This window comes from Falco cherrug, chromosome 16 (assembly GCF_023634085.1).
Source record: "Falco cherrug isolate bFalChe1 chromosome 16, bFalChe1.pri, whole genome shotgun sequence".
NCBI classification, from domain to species: Eukaryota; Metazoa; Chordata; class Aves; order Falconiformes; family Falconidae; genus Falco; species Falco cherrug.
In genome coordinates, this window is record NC_073712.1 from 2,598,949 (window position 1) to 2,617,201 (window position 18,253).

Here is an 18,253-nt window from a genome sequence, read left to right on the forward strand (position 1 = left end):
GTCGTGTGCAGGCACTTCCCTTCCCATTTCCAGGGCTTTCCATGGTAATGGCTCCTATTTTCCTCTGTTGTTAGGACATCACTCACATGTGGCTCGAATGACATCTGTCAAAACACTTCGTGGTCCGTTTGTGTTCCCCCCCCCCTCCCCGCCCCGTTCTTGGTGCTTCTGGGGAGGATGGATCCGTTGGCCCCATAATGAGCCTGACATCAATTAATCATCAGCCTTAAAAATTAGCATTGTGGCAGTACACATTGGAGGGAAACGATTCCCCAGATGGAAGCAAATATAGCCTCTGTTATCTCCCTCCTCCCGAGGGAGGTGGCAACAATAGATCCACTAACGAGCCTGGAGCTCATTTAAGCTGGGTTTGCTCCCTGAGGTTGGGGGGCCTGAGGTGATCTGCTGCCTCCTCTCCAGGTGCTCTTGGGGGACCACCTCATGCAACGGCTGATGACCAGATCCTCATGGGCTGGCATCTGCCAGGCTGTGCAGAGAGCCTGGAGTGAACTTGCAAGCACCGAGTCCCTTCCTGAAGCAGAGGGTTTGGAGGAGAGCAGCACTGCAGGGGTTTCATCCTTCTGGACTGAAGGATGCTCATCCCTGGGTGATGCTGCTGGACCAGGACGGGGGTTCTGGATGTGTTCCTCAAGGACATGTTCCACTTCAGGTGGGCTGTCCCTTGCCCCTCTCCAGGGTGGCAGCTCTGAGCAGCACTTGTGCCCATGGCAGCTTGGTGAGTACCTTGCCAGCTCCGATGTTCAGGAGCTCAGCAATGGGCTGGAGGTCTCCAGAGACCTCCATCTCGGGGGTGACTTGGGCACCTTCCCTGGAGGTTCATAATGACCTGATCTTTGTGCCTATGCCATGCTGGGATTTTCCATGCTTGGAGCTACCCTCCCTCACTCCCTGGTGAGCTGTAACCCAAGTGAGCAGCTCTGCCACCCATAGCCCCATGCAATTTTGGTTTCCCACTGCAGGTCCTCGGCGAGGTGAAGACCCTCTGGTGACAGCTGCGTTTTGGGTTCTTGGTGGCTGATGAGCAGGTCAGTGCAGAGCAGCCCTGCAGGCTTTGGCTGACGAGTGAGCAAGGGAGGACATTTTGCATTCTTGCTGGAGACGCATGAGGACTCTTTGGCTGATCTGGTGATGGACAGACAGACCAAGTGTCTACCAGAGCCCAGCTGAGGCCGGGGAGAATTGTGTTTGCAACGCATTGCTCTGCACAAAGCTTGCAGTCACAAGGCGAGGGGGACAAAAGGCTCCCTGTTTGCTCCGTCCCAGTGGGTGCAATTCCAACAGTTAAAAAGCAAATGTGAGTTGTTTGTCTCTGTGAATATAAAGCTTCCCCAAGCATGGCTGTATTCTGGCTGGGAATGGGGAGTTTGGCTTCGCTAATGACTCTGTTCTCCCTGCAAAACAGAGCCAACTTGAGCCAAGAGCTGCCCGGCCGGACCCTTCCCCGCCAGCCCGGGTACGGGGACGTGGGCTGCGGAGGGTATGGGCTGCTTCTGGGTCTGATAAATGCTCTTTCAGCCAGGCCTGGGCACCCAGTGGGGAGGGATGAGCCTGGGGACCTCTGCCTTTGTCTGTGGTACCTAGAGGTGACTGCCACCCGTGAGCAGTCTGCCAGCGCTCAGGATCTTCTCCTGTGGCCAAGGGGTTCAATATCCTCAGGTAAAGGGAGCCCCAGGCGGGGCGGGCTGGCTCCTTGAGTCATCAGATCTGCTGATTTGGGGCATTTGACTGTGAGTCTGAGGGTCTGCTGTTGCAGATCAGGGAACTCTTGAGTGGTGTCTCCATACCAGAGTCTGGGGAGTTGCCCTGCTCATGGGAAGGCCTGTGAATCCCCACGGCACTGGGTTTTCAGTTGGGATTTTTTTCTCAGACCAGCTGGAGAAGGAAGGGGATGGGTGCAAGTGGCTGGAGGTGCAATGGTGCAGGGTAGTTTGCTGGTGATGTGCCCGGTCCCAGGCAGCCCACTTGTGCTGGGGAGGGGGGCAGGCAGTTGTGAAGCTGCTGCAGAACGTGGAGGGAATGACTGCAAACCACATGCTGCAGCTGGGCTCGGGGCATGGGCACATCCACACTATCTACATGGAGGATCCTCAGCAGTAACGGGATGGTTGAGACAGTGCCAGTGCCTGATGTGGTATAAGTGCTGTCTGTGGCCAGCTGTGTGCGGCTCCCCGGGGCGGGGGGATGTGATGCTTAAACCCCCATGTTTGTGGCAGCCGAGCGGTACTGAGCACAGCCCATGGGCATCTCCACCTTTGCCCAAGGGTCTTCCTCCTCCTTGGCTGCTTCTGTGTTTGCCCCATCTTCCTCTTGGCTCACTCGCCTTCTGGGCTACAGGGGCTTTGGAGAAGGGTTGTCCACAGCGAGGGAGGGTAGTTATGGGAGGAAGGATGTGGCTGTGACTGGCCATAGGCCCAGTGCCCTCTGTCACGGTACAGGATCCCTGCAGGGAACCCATCTTGGCTCTTGAGATGCAGTCAGAAGTCGGTGCAGGATTCTCCCTGTGTCATGTTCCCCTCCTCCACTAGGCAAAGCCCAGAATGGGGGCTGGCAATGTCCCCAGATGTAGGGCACATCTGGAGGGCACCGAAGCAGTTAAGTGAAGGGCTGATTTGTGCTATAGAAAGCCGCAGTTCCTTCCTTTGATCCTCTGAATCAGCCCATTGCCTCCGTGGTATAAAGCCCCATTTATCTCTGCTTTTCCCAGTAAGTTTGAAGGCGGTCGCGGCTAGTGGCTCAGCAGCAGCAAGCTTGCCGGCTTTCTCTTCCGCTGAAGCAGAATCAGGTGAAATCTCTATGGCAACTAGCAGATGACAGCGAGTCTTGTTGCCTTGGAAATGAGGCAAGGAAAAAAAAAAAAGCCCCACCACCCAAAAAGAGCCATCTGGAATTTTGAATTTCCACAATGTCCGACCTGTGTCTGGTGACGCGTGGGGAGCATGAACCTGCTGCTGCGGGCTGCTCTGGGGCCTCCGTGCTGGGGCCCGTCTGCGCCTTCTGCCTCGCTATGGGGTTTTTGTGGGGTTTTGTTTTTTTGGTTTGGGGTTTTTTTTCTTTCCCCCTGCTTTCTGGGGTTTTTTTTTGTTTTGTTTTTTTTTGTTTGTTTGGGTTTTTTTTGTGCAGAGTCTGTAGTGTTGCCTTGGATGTCTGCTGGTAGCTGTGTTAAAGGTGTTGTGTGTGGAGCATTTGGAGTGCCTGAAATCCCCAGGCTGTGCCAGCTGTGCCGTGTTGCTGGCCAGCATGGCACGCAAAACCCTGCGGGGCACTGCAAGCTCTGGGGGGAAACTGAGGCACGGAGTTCTGTGTGACCAGCCTGACCCCGCTCTGCATGGGCCCCAGCTTAGGACAGCCCCCAGGTGCAGTGACCACTAGTGATGCCACCTCCATGTGCCTGAGGCCATGGGGCTGTTAACTGGGGGGTTCATGTCACTCTGCATTTCTGTGGCTGCGTGTGCCGGTGTCTGGAGGCACAGGGCACCCCTTGGTGCATGGATCCAGCCCATCCACCTGCCGTCTGCGATCCCCCTCCTTCCCAAGCTGTACAGGCATTTGCTCTGGGTTATTTTGGAGACCTGCAGTGCTTGGATGCAGACAGCGGTGTGGGGATGCTCCCAGCTCCTCCGACGCTTTGCAGGAGCAGCTTTGGAGGCAGCTGTGGCGTGGAGGTGTGCAATGCTGCATGCAGGAGCGGGGTCTGCCCCAAGACAGGGGAGTTTGGGCTCTCCTGGCTCAGTGTGGGGGAGTGGAGGACAGCACAGAGGTGGGATGCACAGGACATTGAGCAGCTAGAGGCTCTTACTGCTGAAAAAGGAGCTGTAATTTGGATGCGCAGGTGGGGTGGTTTGGGGCCAAGCACAGCATCCATTGAAAGAATAACCCGCAAATGGGCTGGAGGCCCGGTCTGGATCTCTCCAGCGGGTTCACTTGGAAACTTGTGTATGGGAGAGACCCAATTAAGTAGATTTATGGCTGCTCTAGCCTGAGAAAGTCTGAATCCCTTTTAAAAGCTTGGCTCATTGGAGCCAGACGGGGTTCAGGCTCCAGGTCTCTCAGCCCTGCCCTCGTTGTGAGCAGCAATTCACAAGGCTTAGCAGCAGTGATCGCCCCAGAAGTGCTGATTCGGCTGAAGTCCCAGCCTGTCACCGCTGCTAATTTTCTGCTCTTGCCTGCCAGCGAGGAGCTGATGGCCCCCATGCACGGTGTGGAGCTGCCCCATCCTGTGCCGGCTGCGGTGATGAGGGCAGCGTATCTGCAGCATCCCCTGCACATCCCCTGTCCCCTGTAGCAGGAGGCTGTGCCTCCATGTCGCCAGGGAGCAGCACCTACGGCTCCGCCAGCCCTGGGGCTGCTGCCTTCATCCAGTGGATGGTGGCTATGCTTCTCCCTGTGGGTCTGTCCAGGGTGTTTCAGAGGTGCCAATCAACCATCTGGGTACCCAGGTACAGTGTTGCCTGGGTGCTGGATGGCACAGGGCTCCCAACCTGGTTCCTGCCCCTCGGGGAGCAGGATGCGCTCCTGACTGCTGCAGGAGGCCCAGGGTTGGCAGCCAGCCCTTGGCTCATGCCAAGAAGCCGCGGCAATGAGAGCAGTTAAACCATGGCGAGTGCTAACGAACCCGCTGCCTTCTGATGGGGTGGGGCAACAGGTTTTCAGGAAAGGGCAAGATGCCCTCCTGGGGCACTGAGTGGTAGGGATGTGCTCTTCCCAGGGAACTCAGGCTGGGGCATCTTCTGAGAGAGAGGGGTGGTTTTGGGGGGTCCCAGTATGTGCCTGGGGGGAGCGCACAGGGATTGCAGGGAAGGGGCTGGGCTGGAAAATGAGGCTGATGATGGAAGGAAACACTGTGGACCTGACAGTCACCCTGCAGAGCCCCGTTAGCCATTTCCACTGCTCATGTAGCCTGTTTGGTAGCTGTTGGAGGGGAAGAAGAGATTTACCCCAGGGAGAAGGTTTGCAGGTTGCGACCATCCCCCTGCCCAGCCGTCTGGGAGCGTGAATCAGAGCTGGATGTAAGTAATGCAAGATAAAGCCATTTTACTCCATATGGAAAGACTCTGCTGTCAGTGTGCCAGGACGCCCGTAACCAAATTGCACGCTGCGGGGTGTAAGCTGGGAACCTGCAGGGCTTGGCGAGGCTTGCACTGGACTCAGAGTCTTGGGTCTCCCCTTGGGCCGGCAGCCCGGCTGTGGCAGGCTCTGGGTGCTGAAGCGGAGGGTTTGCAAGGAAAATACCAGCAAAACGATGCCTAGGCTGATTCATTCATAAACACAGCTGGGAGCGCAGGCTGAGGCAGCACAGTGGGAGAAGCGTGTATCTGCGTGAAGGTTTATGGAGCTGGGGAGCTCGGCTGGGCTGGAGGAGTCTCAGGGCCCCGGGAGAATGGTTTTTATTGCAGAGTTTATTAGTGTATTTTTCAATGCGCTGGAAGGAATTGAGCAACCAGTTAAAAATGTTTCATGGCCTGGGGAAATTCGTTGCAGCTACTGTGTAATAGGGGCTCACCATAATGACTCAGAAACACCATGAGGCCTTTTACAGCAATTTCCCGCTTGCCATTAAAACCTTTACTGGGTCGCCAGGACTCCTTTCTGAGTCTGATCTTCTGAAGTGAGACCAGTTGGGTTGTGGGGGGTGAGAAAACATAGATGAGAGTGCCATGCTCATGCTGAGCGTATGAACACAGGCACAGACAGTGCATCCATGCAAGCCTAGCCTGCTCGTCCTGGTGTAGATGGTAACTGCTGCTGTCCTTGTGCCTGCATACATACATGTGGGCACACGTGCAAGGTCGTGGGCACAGGCGTGCACATGCACATATGCACCTTTCTGCAGGCTTTTGCTACCATGTGGCCTGCACATGAACATATGCATGATGCAAACAAGTGCTGGAGCGGCACACACACACGTGGGTTTCTGTGCCAAGGCACATGGGGCACACGTGTCCCATGGACGCAGCTCTGCCTGGCCCCAGCGGGAGCTGTTGGCCACATGCTCCTTTGAAATGAGCTGTCATGAGCCGTTTGGAGTTGATGATTTCCTCATTCCTTGACGTACTTGGCCACGTCGGCAGCACCCGGCTGCGGGGACACGGCTGCGCCCCGTCGTGCAGGCAGAGGAGCAGCCACCGCTCTCTTGGAGGGGCTGGACATGAGCACAACCTGGTGCTCCCTGGTCTCTTCCAGCCCTGGCTCTGCAGTGCATGGCACGGTCACAGCATTCAGCACCTTGCCCTTTGCAGCACAGCTCTCTCCTTCCTCCTTCTCATCCTCCTCAGCTGCTTCCAGCCCTGCATCCCATCTCACTGATGCTCCTTTTCGTGGTGGTGGTATCTGATGCTTCCCCAGTTGTGCAGGGCAGGAGATGGGGCGATGGGCAGCGTGTGGGTTGGGGCAGGGCACCCAAGGTGCCAGGTTGCTGTGCTGGCACCCACTGTCGCGTGGCAGGCAGCGCTGCCTGGCGTTTAACACAGAGGTGGTGATGGAGGCTGCGCAGGAGAGCGCTTGCGGATGATGGGATGGTTGATGGTGGGCTAGGACTTCCAGCCTCAGTTTCCCCATGTGTGAAGCAGAGCCGTATCGTTTCCTGACCTTGATGAGAGCGCTCGGTTAAGAAAGAAGCAGCAGTGGGGGCTGGGGGGTTGGGGGCAGCAGGAGAGCTGCCCAAGTGCAGTGGCAGGCAAAGGCAAGGCAGAGCCAGCAAGGGCAGGTTAGACCCAGCCTGGCACAGGAGAGAGGACTCAGGCAGTGGAGCCTGGTGGCCTCCCTGCACAGGGCTTGGGGACAGTGGCTTTGTCTCAGGGCTGCCCTCCTGTGCGTGACTGGACTGGAGGAGCACAGGGCGGGAGCCACACGCCCTTCCCTCCATGGCAGCAGGATGGAGCCTGCAAGAGCAGCGGGAAGCTGCGAACCAGGCTGCAAGCCAGCCTGGAGGTGGGGTGGAGGGGATGGCTGATCCCCAAGCCTGCAGCCCTGGCAGAGCAGGGGACACTGCAGGACATGTCCCAGCCGTTGCTGCCTGGGAAATGAGCCTAGCCAAGGCAGACTGTCCGACTGACCCTGCCGTGCACAGGCTAAGCTGTCCCCACTGCTCCTCGCTCCAGCAGCTGGAAACAGCTGGCTGTGGCAAGCTTGCTAAATCGATGTGGGGAGGAATCTAGTGAGCTCCTGCCATTCCCACACTCCAACCTCTCCCAGCAGCTCTGGTTTTGGCTCAGCCTCGGCATGCAGCGGACTCAGCCAGCCCTGAGACAGCTCCCAGCCCCTTGCCGCACCTGGAGAACAGACTGCGGAGGGCCGGTGTCACTGCTCTGGCCCAGCACAGTGGGGACAAGCAGTGACAGTGCGAGCAGCGACACAGCCAGCTGGATGTGTGCCAGAGGAGGGCAAGTGGCTCCTCAAGTCACAGTTCCGCCCTTTCCCAGGTGAGAGCAGCTGCTTTTCCTGGGCAACTCCAGAGGCCAGAGTTATCGGGACTGTCACCTGAGAACTGGGGGCCAGGCATGGATGGCCAGCAGTGCCACAGGTGAAGCTGGGGATGCAGGTCAGTGCTGTCACCTTGAAACACTGGGCCCCTCGCCCTTGGATGCTGCTTCTTTGAGTGCTCTGGGGGCCCTCTCCGCAAGGGGGTTCCCCAGCAGCAGCAGGGGTGCAGGTGAGGTGGCACCTGTGTGCCAGCCCCTCTGTCGGGGCGGCTGGGGACACAGCGAGTGCCCGCCCTGGCCCCACCGCTCCTCGGGATGGGGGTGGCTGTAGCAGCCCAGCTGCCAGCGGCACCCAGGGAGGTGGCAGCACCAGGCCCAAGCGCGGGCTTTCTGCCCGGGGGAGATGGCTGTGGGTGGCTGCAGGGGAGGCAGCCAGGGTGTTTTGGGGAGGGAGCAGTGCCCATGAGGAGCATGCTGCCAAGCTGGTAGCAGGGTGGGACATGCTGGCAGCACCGGGGGACAAGGGTGGCTCTTCCATCCTGCCCTGCTCTGTCCCACCCCAGCCCATGGGGGCACGGTGCTGCCAGGGTGTGCGTGCTGCCTTCATCTGCGGGAGTGGGGCTCAGGGTGGTTGGTACCCATCGAATGCAGCCAGGGTGGAGGTGCTGAGAGTGCTGAGTCCTCCCCTGCATGGACCCACCTGGGGGCACTGGTGAGTGTTTTATTGGCCTTCCCTAAGGTTCTTAGATGCCTCCCCTCCAAAGTGTTCTATTGCCCTACAGACTGCACCTGTGGCAGCAGTGAACTTGGCCTCAGGTTTTTACCCTACCATTTCAAGCCTGAAAATCCATCTTTCCAGGAAGCCCAAGGGCAGGGCCTGGCACCTTTGAGGTGCCTCTGATCTTCTAACACGACCCTTTCTGCCTGCCCCACCAGAAGGACAAGGAGTCCCCTTGTCTGCAGCCGCAGAGCAGAGTGGGTGCAGCCCTCTGACAGCAAGGGCCCCTGGAGCCTCCTCTGCACCTCAGCTGCGTGTGTGCAGCCGCTTCTGCTCCAGCCCTCCATCGCTTTGCCCATGCTACCTGCACATGCCCATCCTGTGGCTCTGGGGCACCAGCTGGAGGATCTGTGCCTTTTATTAACTCCAATGTGCATGGGCCACAACAAAGATTTAATAACGAGTTCATAACTTGCCTCCTGCTAAGCCTTGTTCTGTGAGCTGGACCAGGGTGATTGGGCACACACGGGGCCAGGTATTCTTATGCGGTGGTGTGTGCTGGCTGCACTGGGTGCCCTCTGGGCTCACCAGCACTCTTAGCCTCATCTACACTGGCTTTAACCTGCTTGATTTAACCTGTCTCATCGGGGCTGTTACCACTTGTCACCACCTTCCAGGGTCACACATAAATCAGAGCCGCTTCACTGGTTTGAGGTGCTCCTGCCTGGGCCAGTGGGCAAGCAGAGCCCGGGGTTGCAGCAGCATTACCCATGGGTGCTTCCTGCAGCGTGTCCAGTGGTGTGGTTAGAATCTTAGAATCATTTGGGTCGTGAAAGACCTTTAAGATCATCAAGTCCAACCATTAACCCAGCACTGCCAAGGCCACCACTAAACCATGTCCCTGAGCACCACATCTACATGTCTTCTGAGCACCTCCAGGGGTGGTGATTCCACCCCCGGCCGGGGCAGCCTGCTCCAGTGCCTGACCACCCTTTCGGTGAAGATGTTTTTCCTCATGTCCAACCTAAACCTCCCCTGGTGCAACTTGAGGCCGTTTCCTCTCGTCCTATCACTTGTTCCTTGGGAGAAGAGATGGATACCCACCTCGCTACAGCCTCCCGTCCGGCAGCTGTAGGGAGCCATGAGGGCCCCCCCGAGCCGCCTCCTCTCCAGGCTGAACCCCCCCAGTTCCCCCAGCCGCTCCTCAGAGCGCTTGTGCCCCAGCCCCTGCCCCAGCCCCGCTGCCCGGCTCTGGACACGCTCCAGCCCCTCACTGTCCCTCCTGAGTGAGGGGCCGAAACTGAACCCGGGGTTGGGGGTGCGGCTGCGCCGGTGCCGAGTGCAGGGGGACGGTCACTGCCCTGGTCCTGCTGGCCACACTGTTGTGCCACAAGCCAGGACGCTGTTGGGCTCCTTGGCCACGTGGGCACACTGGGGGCTCACGTTCAGTTTGCCGTCAGCCAGCCCCCCAGGCCCTTTCCCTCCGGGCAGTTCCCTGCCCCCAGCCCGCAGCGCTGCGTGGGGCTGGTGTGACCCAGGTGCCGGACCCGGCACTGAGCCGTGTTGAACCTCCTACAACTGGCCTTGGCCCATCGGCCCAGCCTGCCCAGATCCCTCTGCAGAGCCTCCTGCCCTCCCCCACATCAACGCTCCCCCCAGCTTGGGGCTGTCTGCAAGCTTACTGAGGGAGCGCTCGATCCCCTCATCCAGATCATCAATAAAAATGGTACACAGGGCTGGCTACAGGACTGGCTGATGCGTGATGGGGACAGTGGGACATCAGCCCTGCTTGTGCGCTGGGTGTGTGATGGTGCTGTTGTGGGGCGCCTGCTCGGGTGCGTGCCGGCTGTGTCCCGTGGTCCCTGCACTGCTGCAGTTTGCACGGTGCCATTGCAAATCCCGAAGCACTGGTTGCCACGTTACATTAGGAGGAGCCACATCCAGCGTCCCTGGCGCCCGCTGTCACTGCAGTTCAATGGCAAGCTGCCGCTGAAAGGCTTGAAATCGGGGATCAAAGCCGCGGTGGCACGGCTGTTAGCTGCCGGGGATGCACATGAGCGGGTCAGGGGTGCAGGGGCTGGAGCCATGGCCCAGAGCCCAGCAGCGCTGCCAGGGCTGTGCCAGCAGTGAGTGAATCTCCTCCTCTGTGTGTGTGTGTGTGTGCCCCTGAGGGTGTGTGTGCCCATGCTTGTGTGTGCATGTGTGTTTATGGGTGTGTATGCACATGTGTGTGGATGTGCGTGCATGTACGTGTATGCACAAGTAGTTGTGGTGCAGGTACATGCATGTGCACACGTGGAGGTTGGGGGTGCATACCTGTGCCATGGTGAAGAAGACCCAGGGCAGCTGGAGCTCGCGGGTTTTCAGCCCCGGGCCTTGCCCATGGGGGGCTCATTCCCACTGGCTGCTCCAGCCCCCAACAGCAGCAGCCGCCTCTCCCCAGGGATGAGGCAGGAGTGGGGCTTGGCTTGCGCGTCTCCTCAGTTCCCGCTGGCTGCACACTGAGCGGTGCTGCTGCAGTGCCCGTGTCCCCAGGCTGGGGCACCCCCGGGGCCTGGGGGATACAGGGGCGAGTTTGGGGATGTGCTTCCAGAATGGCTGTTCCTGTGTGGCCCCATGCAGCAGGGTCACAGTGCTTCATGGTTGCCTGACTGTAGCTGGCCTCCTGCCACCTCTGTGGGTCCTGTGGCCCCACTTGGTCCCTGCCAGCTCATCCTTTCTGGACCAGACATCCCCATCCCAGCTGCAGCGCCCTTTGGGGAGGCATTTTGCGGTGGTACAGCTCCAGCCCGGTGCCAGCCCTGCCCTGTCCCCTCCCAGCAGGTAGGGCGAGAGCTGCTAGGCACAGCCATGGGCAGAAGGACGCAGGAGCCATTCATTCCTTTAAAGCCACCACCTTGTCTCTTCACAGACCCTGAGTCCCAGAGGAAGAGAACAGTGCAGAATGTTCTGGACCTTCGGCAGAACCTGGAGGAGACCATGTCCAGCCTGAGGGGCTCTCAAGTGTCTCACAGGTGAGGCCCTGACAGTGGACCCCCCCACCCCTTCCCCACCACCAGGGTCCTTCCTGGGGCAGCAAGGGAGGCTGGGGCGGCTGAGAAGCCACTCCACTCCAGGTGAAGGCCATGTAGGTGCTGGCTGTGCCCCTTGGCCTGGGGACCCTACTTACGGGGCTTTGGAGAGATGCTCCCAAATCTGTGCAGCGTCATGTGCGGGGCTGCGGTAGAGCCCCATCCCTGGCAGTGCTTTGGGCCCAACGCTACCCTGCATGCTCTGGGGCAGTGGGGATGGGTAGGGATGGCACTGAGGGGAGCCAGTTGCCCCCAGACCCCAGGCAGGGGTGAGGTCTGTTCCTAGTTGTTGGGTGCCCCCGTAAGGACAACCAGAGGTGAAGGTATCCTCTGCGCCTGCCCAGGTTTGGAACACAGGCTTCATCCCCATCTGTGACTCAGTTTCTCTACTGTATGTAGAGGTGACGGTAGAGAAACTCTCAGACAGAGCTGACCAAATGCCTGGCAGCCCATGGGCAGAGGTGGGTACACTGCCGAGCCCGGGGCTGGCAGCACCCCATGGTTGCAGCTGGGGCTGGCGGGACCATGAGAGTGGGGACAGGGTGATTGCTGCGTGGTGAACCAAAGCAGAGTGGCTACCTCTGTGTTCAGAGGTCTCTGTGACACATGCTTGGGACTACCTGTGTGCCCCGGGTCTCTCAGTTGATACCACTGCAGGGTTACTGCTCTGCTCTGTCCGTGCTTGGGGTCTGCACAGCAGCTCCAGCATCCTGCCTGTCTCCCCGTCGGGGCTGGCAGGCCTGGACCCTGCCAGTGGTGGGCCGGGGGCAGCAGGTGCGAGGGGGTAACTCCCCAGGGCACCCTCCCGGCTCCCACCCTGCTGGTGCAGCCGCAATGAAGCCTGGGCTTTGCGGAGGGGCTGTGTCGGGTGTCAGGACTCTGGAAAGCCGAGGATGCGGCGAACATCCTTCTCCTGGTGTTTGTTGCCACCTCGTGGTCTCCCTCAGTCCTCATTTCTGTGTTGGAAGGGGCAAAACCCAGCACCTTCCTCCCTGCTCTTCACCCACCACCACTCATCTTTACAAACCTCCCCTCTGTCACCCCTCGATCAGCTTTGTCCAGGATGAAGCAGCCAGGATGATTTAGCTCTCCTTAACCTAGAAGCTCGTCTAGACACTGCTCATCTTTGCTGCACTTTCTGGATCTTTTCCGAGCCAGAGGCAACAGAGCACTGGGGCAGTGGGATTTGCACGGGGCCACAGCGATATTCCCTGGGCTGGCCATTTCCTGGAATTATCCATTACAGCTCTGCCCCATCCCTTTGCTCAGCGTGGGAGTTGGTCCACAGCCTGGTGCTGCTTGCACCGAGTCAGGGCTGCTTTGTGTTCACTTCATGTCTGCTTCATGTTTGCTCTGCATTCGCTTTGCATTCATCTGTGTCAAGCTTCGCCCACCGCTTTCTCGCCCCAGCGCTCAACTCCTTTACAAATCCTCTGCCAGACCCAGCCTTAGGGAAACAGCATGAGGATATTAAGGGTGATTAAATTAGCATTGATGGTGGGTTTTGACTCTTCACTATCTCTTCCTTTTCTTGATGCGTAGTACATCACGTGGCGGAGGCCTCAGCCGGATCCCTGACATAGAGAAAAATGACTTGATAGCCCAGGGATGCCTGCCCCTGCATTCTGTCCCTTAAGCGGTTCTTAAATATGTGAGGATCTTCCCTCTTATCCCGTGGCAGCTGAGTTTATTTGGAAGCTTAATCTGCCTTTGATGAGGGCACTCATCCACCAACTTCTGCAGCAGCCTTTGCAGCGTGCTCCCTGCATCCCTCCAGGAGCTCCACCGCGGCTGTGAGCCGGATTTTCCTTTATTGTGTAAAGCTGTGTCAGCTCTTCCCCGGTACGTTGTAATTGCACACATACCCACTAATTCTGCTCTCATGAACGTTTCCTACAAGTGTGTCCAATACGGATGTCATCCGCAGCCCTCTGGATGTGCTCCGCTTTGCTGGTGTTGTTCCTTTGGGCTCCCTTTTTATTCCTTCCACAAACTATTCCTCAAATTTCTCTTGTTCTCCTCACTGTATTCTTCCACCCAGCGTCTGGAGGCTTATCCTTTGCTGTTTCCCCACTAGGACACAACTTTGTTCCTGAAAGACGTCATCGGACTTCTGGCAGCCTTTGCACCCGGCTGCAGGGCTGCACGAGCTTCCTCAAGGGCTCGCTTTAGTCCTGCTTGGAGACGTGGTCTGCATGTGCTCTGAGCCGCCGGCAGAACATCCTTAAATAGCCTTTGTGCTGCCGACAAAAACTAAACCCTTTTAGCTGCCTCTTTTAGTTCCGCTTTAACAAACTTCCTAGTTTTTTATGTAGTTCCCTGTTTTAAATTCAATACTGCAGCCAGGGTTTGGCTTTTGGTGCTCCTGCAGGAGCATTTAATCCAAGATGGGGAATAGTTCGCTGATAGTAACGTTTAGAGCCAAGTCAAGGGCTGTGGGTTCCCAAGTTGCTGCTCCAAGAAGTAATAATTTTTGGTGTCTATATTTAGTCTCAGCATCACTCCCTGGCATGCTGTTTGCCCAAAATACACCCTGAGGGGTGCAGGGAGTAACTGAACTCCCCATTCCTGATGCACTTGATGGCTCTGGGCTGGCTGGAGAGCAGCAGGCTAGCCTGTGGGGCTGGGCAGCCCTGACCTGGGGTGTCCCCTCCTGCCCAGACTTGGAGGTTCACTCTTCAGGGGTTCGGTATGGCATGCTGATGCAGAGACCTGGTCTCTGGTTTGCTCTTCATCATCGTTTGGCTCACAACCTCCACTCCTTGGCATGACCTGCTGCTGTGTCCCCTGGGATCAGTGTGCCACCACTCAAGTTCATCCTGTTTTGGGTCTGGGTTGGTACTGGGGTGCAGATGGGAAGGGAAATGGCTGAGGGAGAGCAGCCCGGGCATGGGGGAGCATGTCTGGGCTTTCCACTAAAGGCAGCCTATTAGTGGGCTGGTGGTGTGGGTGTCCCGGTGGGTCCTGGAACATGGGACACTGTGCTGGCACCAGGCAGGGAAGGAGGGGACTGTCCCCTGCCAGCTGAGATGAAGGGGGTCCAGGACAGACAGCGTCCCTGCGCCCAGACTCCTGGGAGCCTCTGGCCTTGCCCAGCTGCCTCAAAATGGGCAGTTTTGTTTTCCGAGCACTTGCAGCCCCAGTTCGGGGTGGGGGTGAGGCAGGGCATAGACCTCTGCTGGCCACTGTGCTCTGCCCTAACCACCCCTGCATCCCGTCCTTGCAGCTCCCTGGAGATGACCTGCTATGACAGCGATGAAGCCAACCCCCGGAGCGTCTCCAGCCTGTCCAACCGCTCCTCCCCACTGTCCTGGCGCTATGGGCAGTCAAGCCCACGCCTGCAGGCGGGGGACGCGCCATCGGTCGGGGGGACCTGCCGCTCTGAGGGCACACCCAGCTGGTACATGCATGGCGAGCGGGCACACTACTCGCACACCATGCCCATGCGCAGCCCCAGCAAGCTGAGCCACATCTCCCGCCTGGAGCTGGTTGAGGCACTGGACACCGATGATGTGGAGCTGAAGTCAGGCTACATGAGTGACAGCGATCTGATGGGGAAGACACTGACAGAGGATGACGACATCACCACAGGGTAAGTGCCCACACCGGGGTAGGTGCCTGCGCCACGGCTTTTCTGGAGGTTTCATCACCTCCTGTTCGGCCAGCGGTGGAGGGGCATCAGGCACAGCAGGATGGAGGAGCACATAGATCACGGCCAATCTGGGTTATGTCCCTGCATCCCAGAAGGTGCTTTCCCACCAATGAGGCAGTGTAGCCCTTGTAGTGCTGGTGGTGCTGGACACCAGCCAGGGCTTCCTGGGGCTGGCAAGCCCCTGAGCTGGGGTGTACTGCTCTTCTGGCATGTGGGCAGTGTCCGGCTTGATCTGGGTGTTCCCAGAGCAGGGGGCTGAAAAAAGTGCATGGTGTGTGGCTGTGGGAGCCCCGAGCCAGAGCCTTGCTGGGGTAAGTGCTGCTGCTTTCAGAAGTGCTCTCCCAGTGGGTCTAAGCTGCTGCCTCTGACCCTGGCACTGCAGGGACATCCTGTGTCCAGCTGGGAGTGCTGGTGGCTTGTGGTGGGGCAGGCAGGGCCAGGTCTCAGCACCCCAGTGAGAACTGCGCACCGAGGTGTCATTGGGTGGCACCGTAGTAGAGTGGGGTGCACTGCTGAGCAGGGGTCCTCTCCTTCTGGGACCCCCGCTGGCCTCTGTCCCTCCACCCACAGGGCCAGGGGCATCTCCTGCCAGGTGGGCACAACCTAGCATGCCCAGGGCTTGCATTTTCCTTCCAGATGTGTCCAGCTCCCACTGCACTGTTGAGGTGCCCCTGGCTCTGGCAAGGGTCCAGGATTTCAGCATGTTGGAGGTTTCCTGTTTCAGCACAGGAGGATTCTTCTGACTGTGCTGCTCTGGCCCTCCTGGGGCGGCCATAGTCATGTCAGCTCGTTGCAGGATAGAGCACAGCCCATGGCTTCACACCCATCCTGGGGGCCAGCACTCCCCAGACATGCCCTGGAGGTGCATGTTACAGTTGGAGGGGACACACACCGAGGGGTGCCTGTGCAGGCCTCCGCCCCCGTGATGCTGCAGCTTGGGGGCAAGAGTGTCTGTGGCACCACAAGTGTCAGACCTGTCCTCCCCACAGGCATGTAGGGTGAATCTCAGGGGCTGCCCTCTGTTTGTGAATGGGGTGCTTTGTGCTGGCTCAGTGTGGACCCCTCCTGGGGACCGTAACCCATCACTTGGCAGCCAGAGGTGGCACGTCACTACCTTCTGCCACCAGCCACTGGACCATGGGGTGTGATGGGCAGCAGGGTGGCTTTGGGCTGCCCTGGATGGCTGGGGCCACAGTGGTTCTGGCTGTGGGTACGAAGGGCTTCACTGCTTCTTGTCTCATCTTGGAGCTGCTCGTGCAGGCAGATAACCTTGGGGTGCCCTTGGCTGCAGAGGCAGTGCGGGGAGGGGTGAACCAGAGCATGACTTCATCTCCATCAGCCACTGAGCAGGCAGAGTGTGGGCAGGGTCAGCCCCTCCTGGGAAGGGCCAAGCTTTGGGGTGGGAGCCCTGTGTGGCCGAGCCTTTTGCGAGGCCCTGGCAGCACCACAGTCCCCCAGTGCCAGTGAGGCTTTCAGTGCCACGGCAAGCTGGGCTGGCACCTCCACGGCCGGGTGCCAGAGTCCCTGTTCCTGCACAGGGCCCGCAGTGTGACCCTGAGCGTGCTGCAAGGGAAATCCCCAGTGCCCTGCCAGTGGGTGCAGAGACAGACTGGGTGCTCTGTGCTGGGTACCCCTCGCCAGGGTTGGGTGCAAGAGGGCAGCCGCAGCAGCACAGGGCCCTCTTAACTGCAGGGACATGTTCTGGGGATCTGCAACGTCACCAGGATGTTGCTGACACATGGGGCCAAGTGGTGATCTAGTCATAGCTCCATCCCCTATGGCCCCATGATAGGACTTGGGATGAGGGTCCCCCAGAGCAGGCAGCGTGGCACAGTCCACAGGGACACCCAGGGAATGTCCCTGGCTGGGTGCTGGGGGACACGGAGGTGCCCTGTCCAGGAGCCTGGGCACTGGGCATCCCCTCCTTGCCAGAGCCAGCTGGGGCGAGGAGCTGCCTTGCCAACGCAGAGCACTCATCCAGTGCAGCCCTTCATCCAGCCTCCTCAGCTGGCTCTGACCTAGAAAGCAAATACCGCCCCAGGCCCCGTCTCCCCGTGCTGCTAATGCACCGGGCAGGAGCCGAGTGCTGCAGATGGGGCCATCAGCCCCCGAGCCCCGGCTGCCAGGCCAATGCTTCATGCACCGCGCCGGCGCACACCCAGGCTTGTAGGGCAGTAGGTCAGAGCCAGCTCAGAGGATGCGGTGGCACGTCTCCTGAGACGTGCGGGAAGCCATGGGATAGGACCTGGCATCTGCATGGCTTCCTGGGGAAGCATCCTGGAAGGAGAGGGCTGAGGTAGGTGAGGCATGGCTGGGGCATGGGGGCTGTCCAGGGGGGTACTGGGGTGAATCGGCAGGCTGGTGGTTGGGGTGGGCCCAGCTGAGAGGGCAGTGGTGGTCCCAGGGCCCAGCTCAGAGAGGGGGGTGGGACGATCAGGTCTGGTGGTGTGAGCAGGGATCAGCTGGGGACACCCCAGCCTCCAGAGGCATTTCTGTATCAGCTGAATGTGCCGGCATTCTGCCTCCTTGCCTGGCCATGCCCTCCTGCCTGCATCCATCGGGCCAGCACTCGCAGCTCCTCTCCACCAGCAACCTGCTGCTGGTTTTGGAGTGTGGAAAGCTCTGGCTTTGCCCTCCCTGTCTGGTAGCGAGGCCTTTCTTTTGTTCCCAGCGTCACCGTATCCTCCTTGTGCTCTGCAGCAGGGCAGCCCTTGGCCAGCAGGGACCCGGCACAGCCTATGCTGGGAGCAGCCCCGCAGCCCCCCACCACTGCTGGCACCGTGGTGTCCGAAGGGCCTGGCGCAGGCAGCAAGCTCAGCTTAACATGGCAGCATTTTCTGGGGTGGTGCTGCTCTCCTGCCCTGTCCTGCCCGTCCTTGGGGCCTGGGCAGGGCGCAGGCAGGGACAGCACCGACCCCTGGGCTGTTTCCCTGGCACTGGAAGTCTTTGCTCTCTTCCTTGGCTGCTGTCAGCTCAGGTTTCCACCCACCACTGCTCAGTTTGCTGCTTGCTGTTCCCTGCCCCTGATGCCAGTCCCTGGAGGGGTGCAGTGCTGCCGGTGACGCTTTTCCACCCCATCCAGGCTGGGAATGTTTCCTGAGCCCTGGAGGTCACCCCACCAAGGTCACCCCAATGGGAGGTCGCCCAGTGCCGAGGGACTTCTGTGGCTGTACGGCTGCAGCGCAGTGCTGGGCCCATGATGCAGCAGCGTGGGTGCCTTCATGTGCAGACCTGTGTGTGAATCAGGCAACGGTAGAGGAGGTGGAGAGCACCCGAGCGGGAATTTTCAAGCCAGGTTTTGCCTGGTTTCGTCCCGGCCATGTCCTGCATGTCCAAGCAGTGCCACCTCCTGCACGTGGAGCTGCCGTTCCCC

At 59.2% G+C, this 18,253-nt stretch overlaps 1 protein-coding gene across 2 annotated transcripts in view; it reads left to right on the forward strand.

Annotated features, from left to right (window-relative positions):
* NAV1 (neuron navigator 1) overlaps nt 1–18,253 on the forward strand; it is a 76,424-nt gene that overhangs the window by 33,245 nt on the left and 24,926 nt on the right. For both annotated transcript variants that reach the window (XM_055728223.1, XM_055728221.1), the window contains 2 exons: nt 11,069–11,171; nt 14,455–14,820. In XM_055728223.1, the coding sequence (XP_055584198.1) occupies nt 11,069–11,171; nt 14,455–14,820 (469 nt within the window). The remainder of the gene's footprint in view (nt 1–11,068; nt 11,172–14,454; nt 14,821–18,253) is intronic.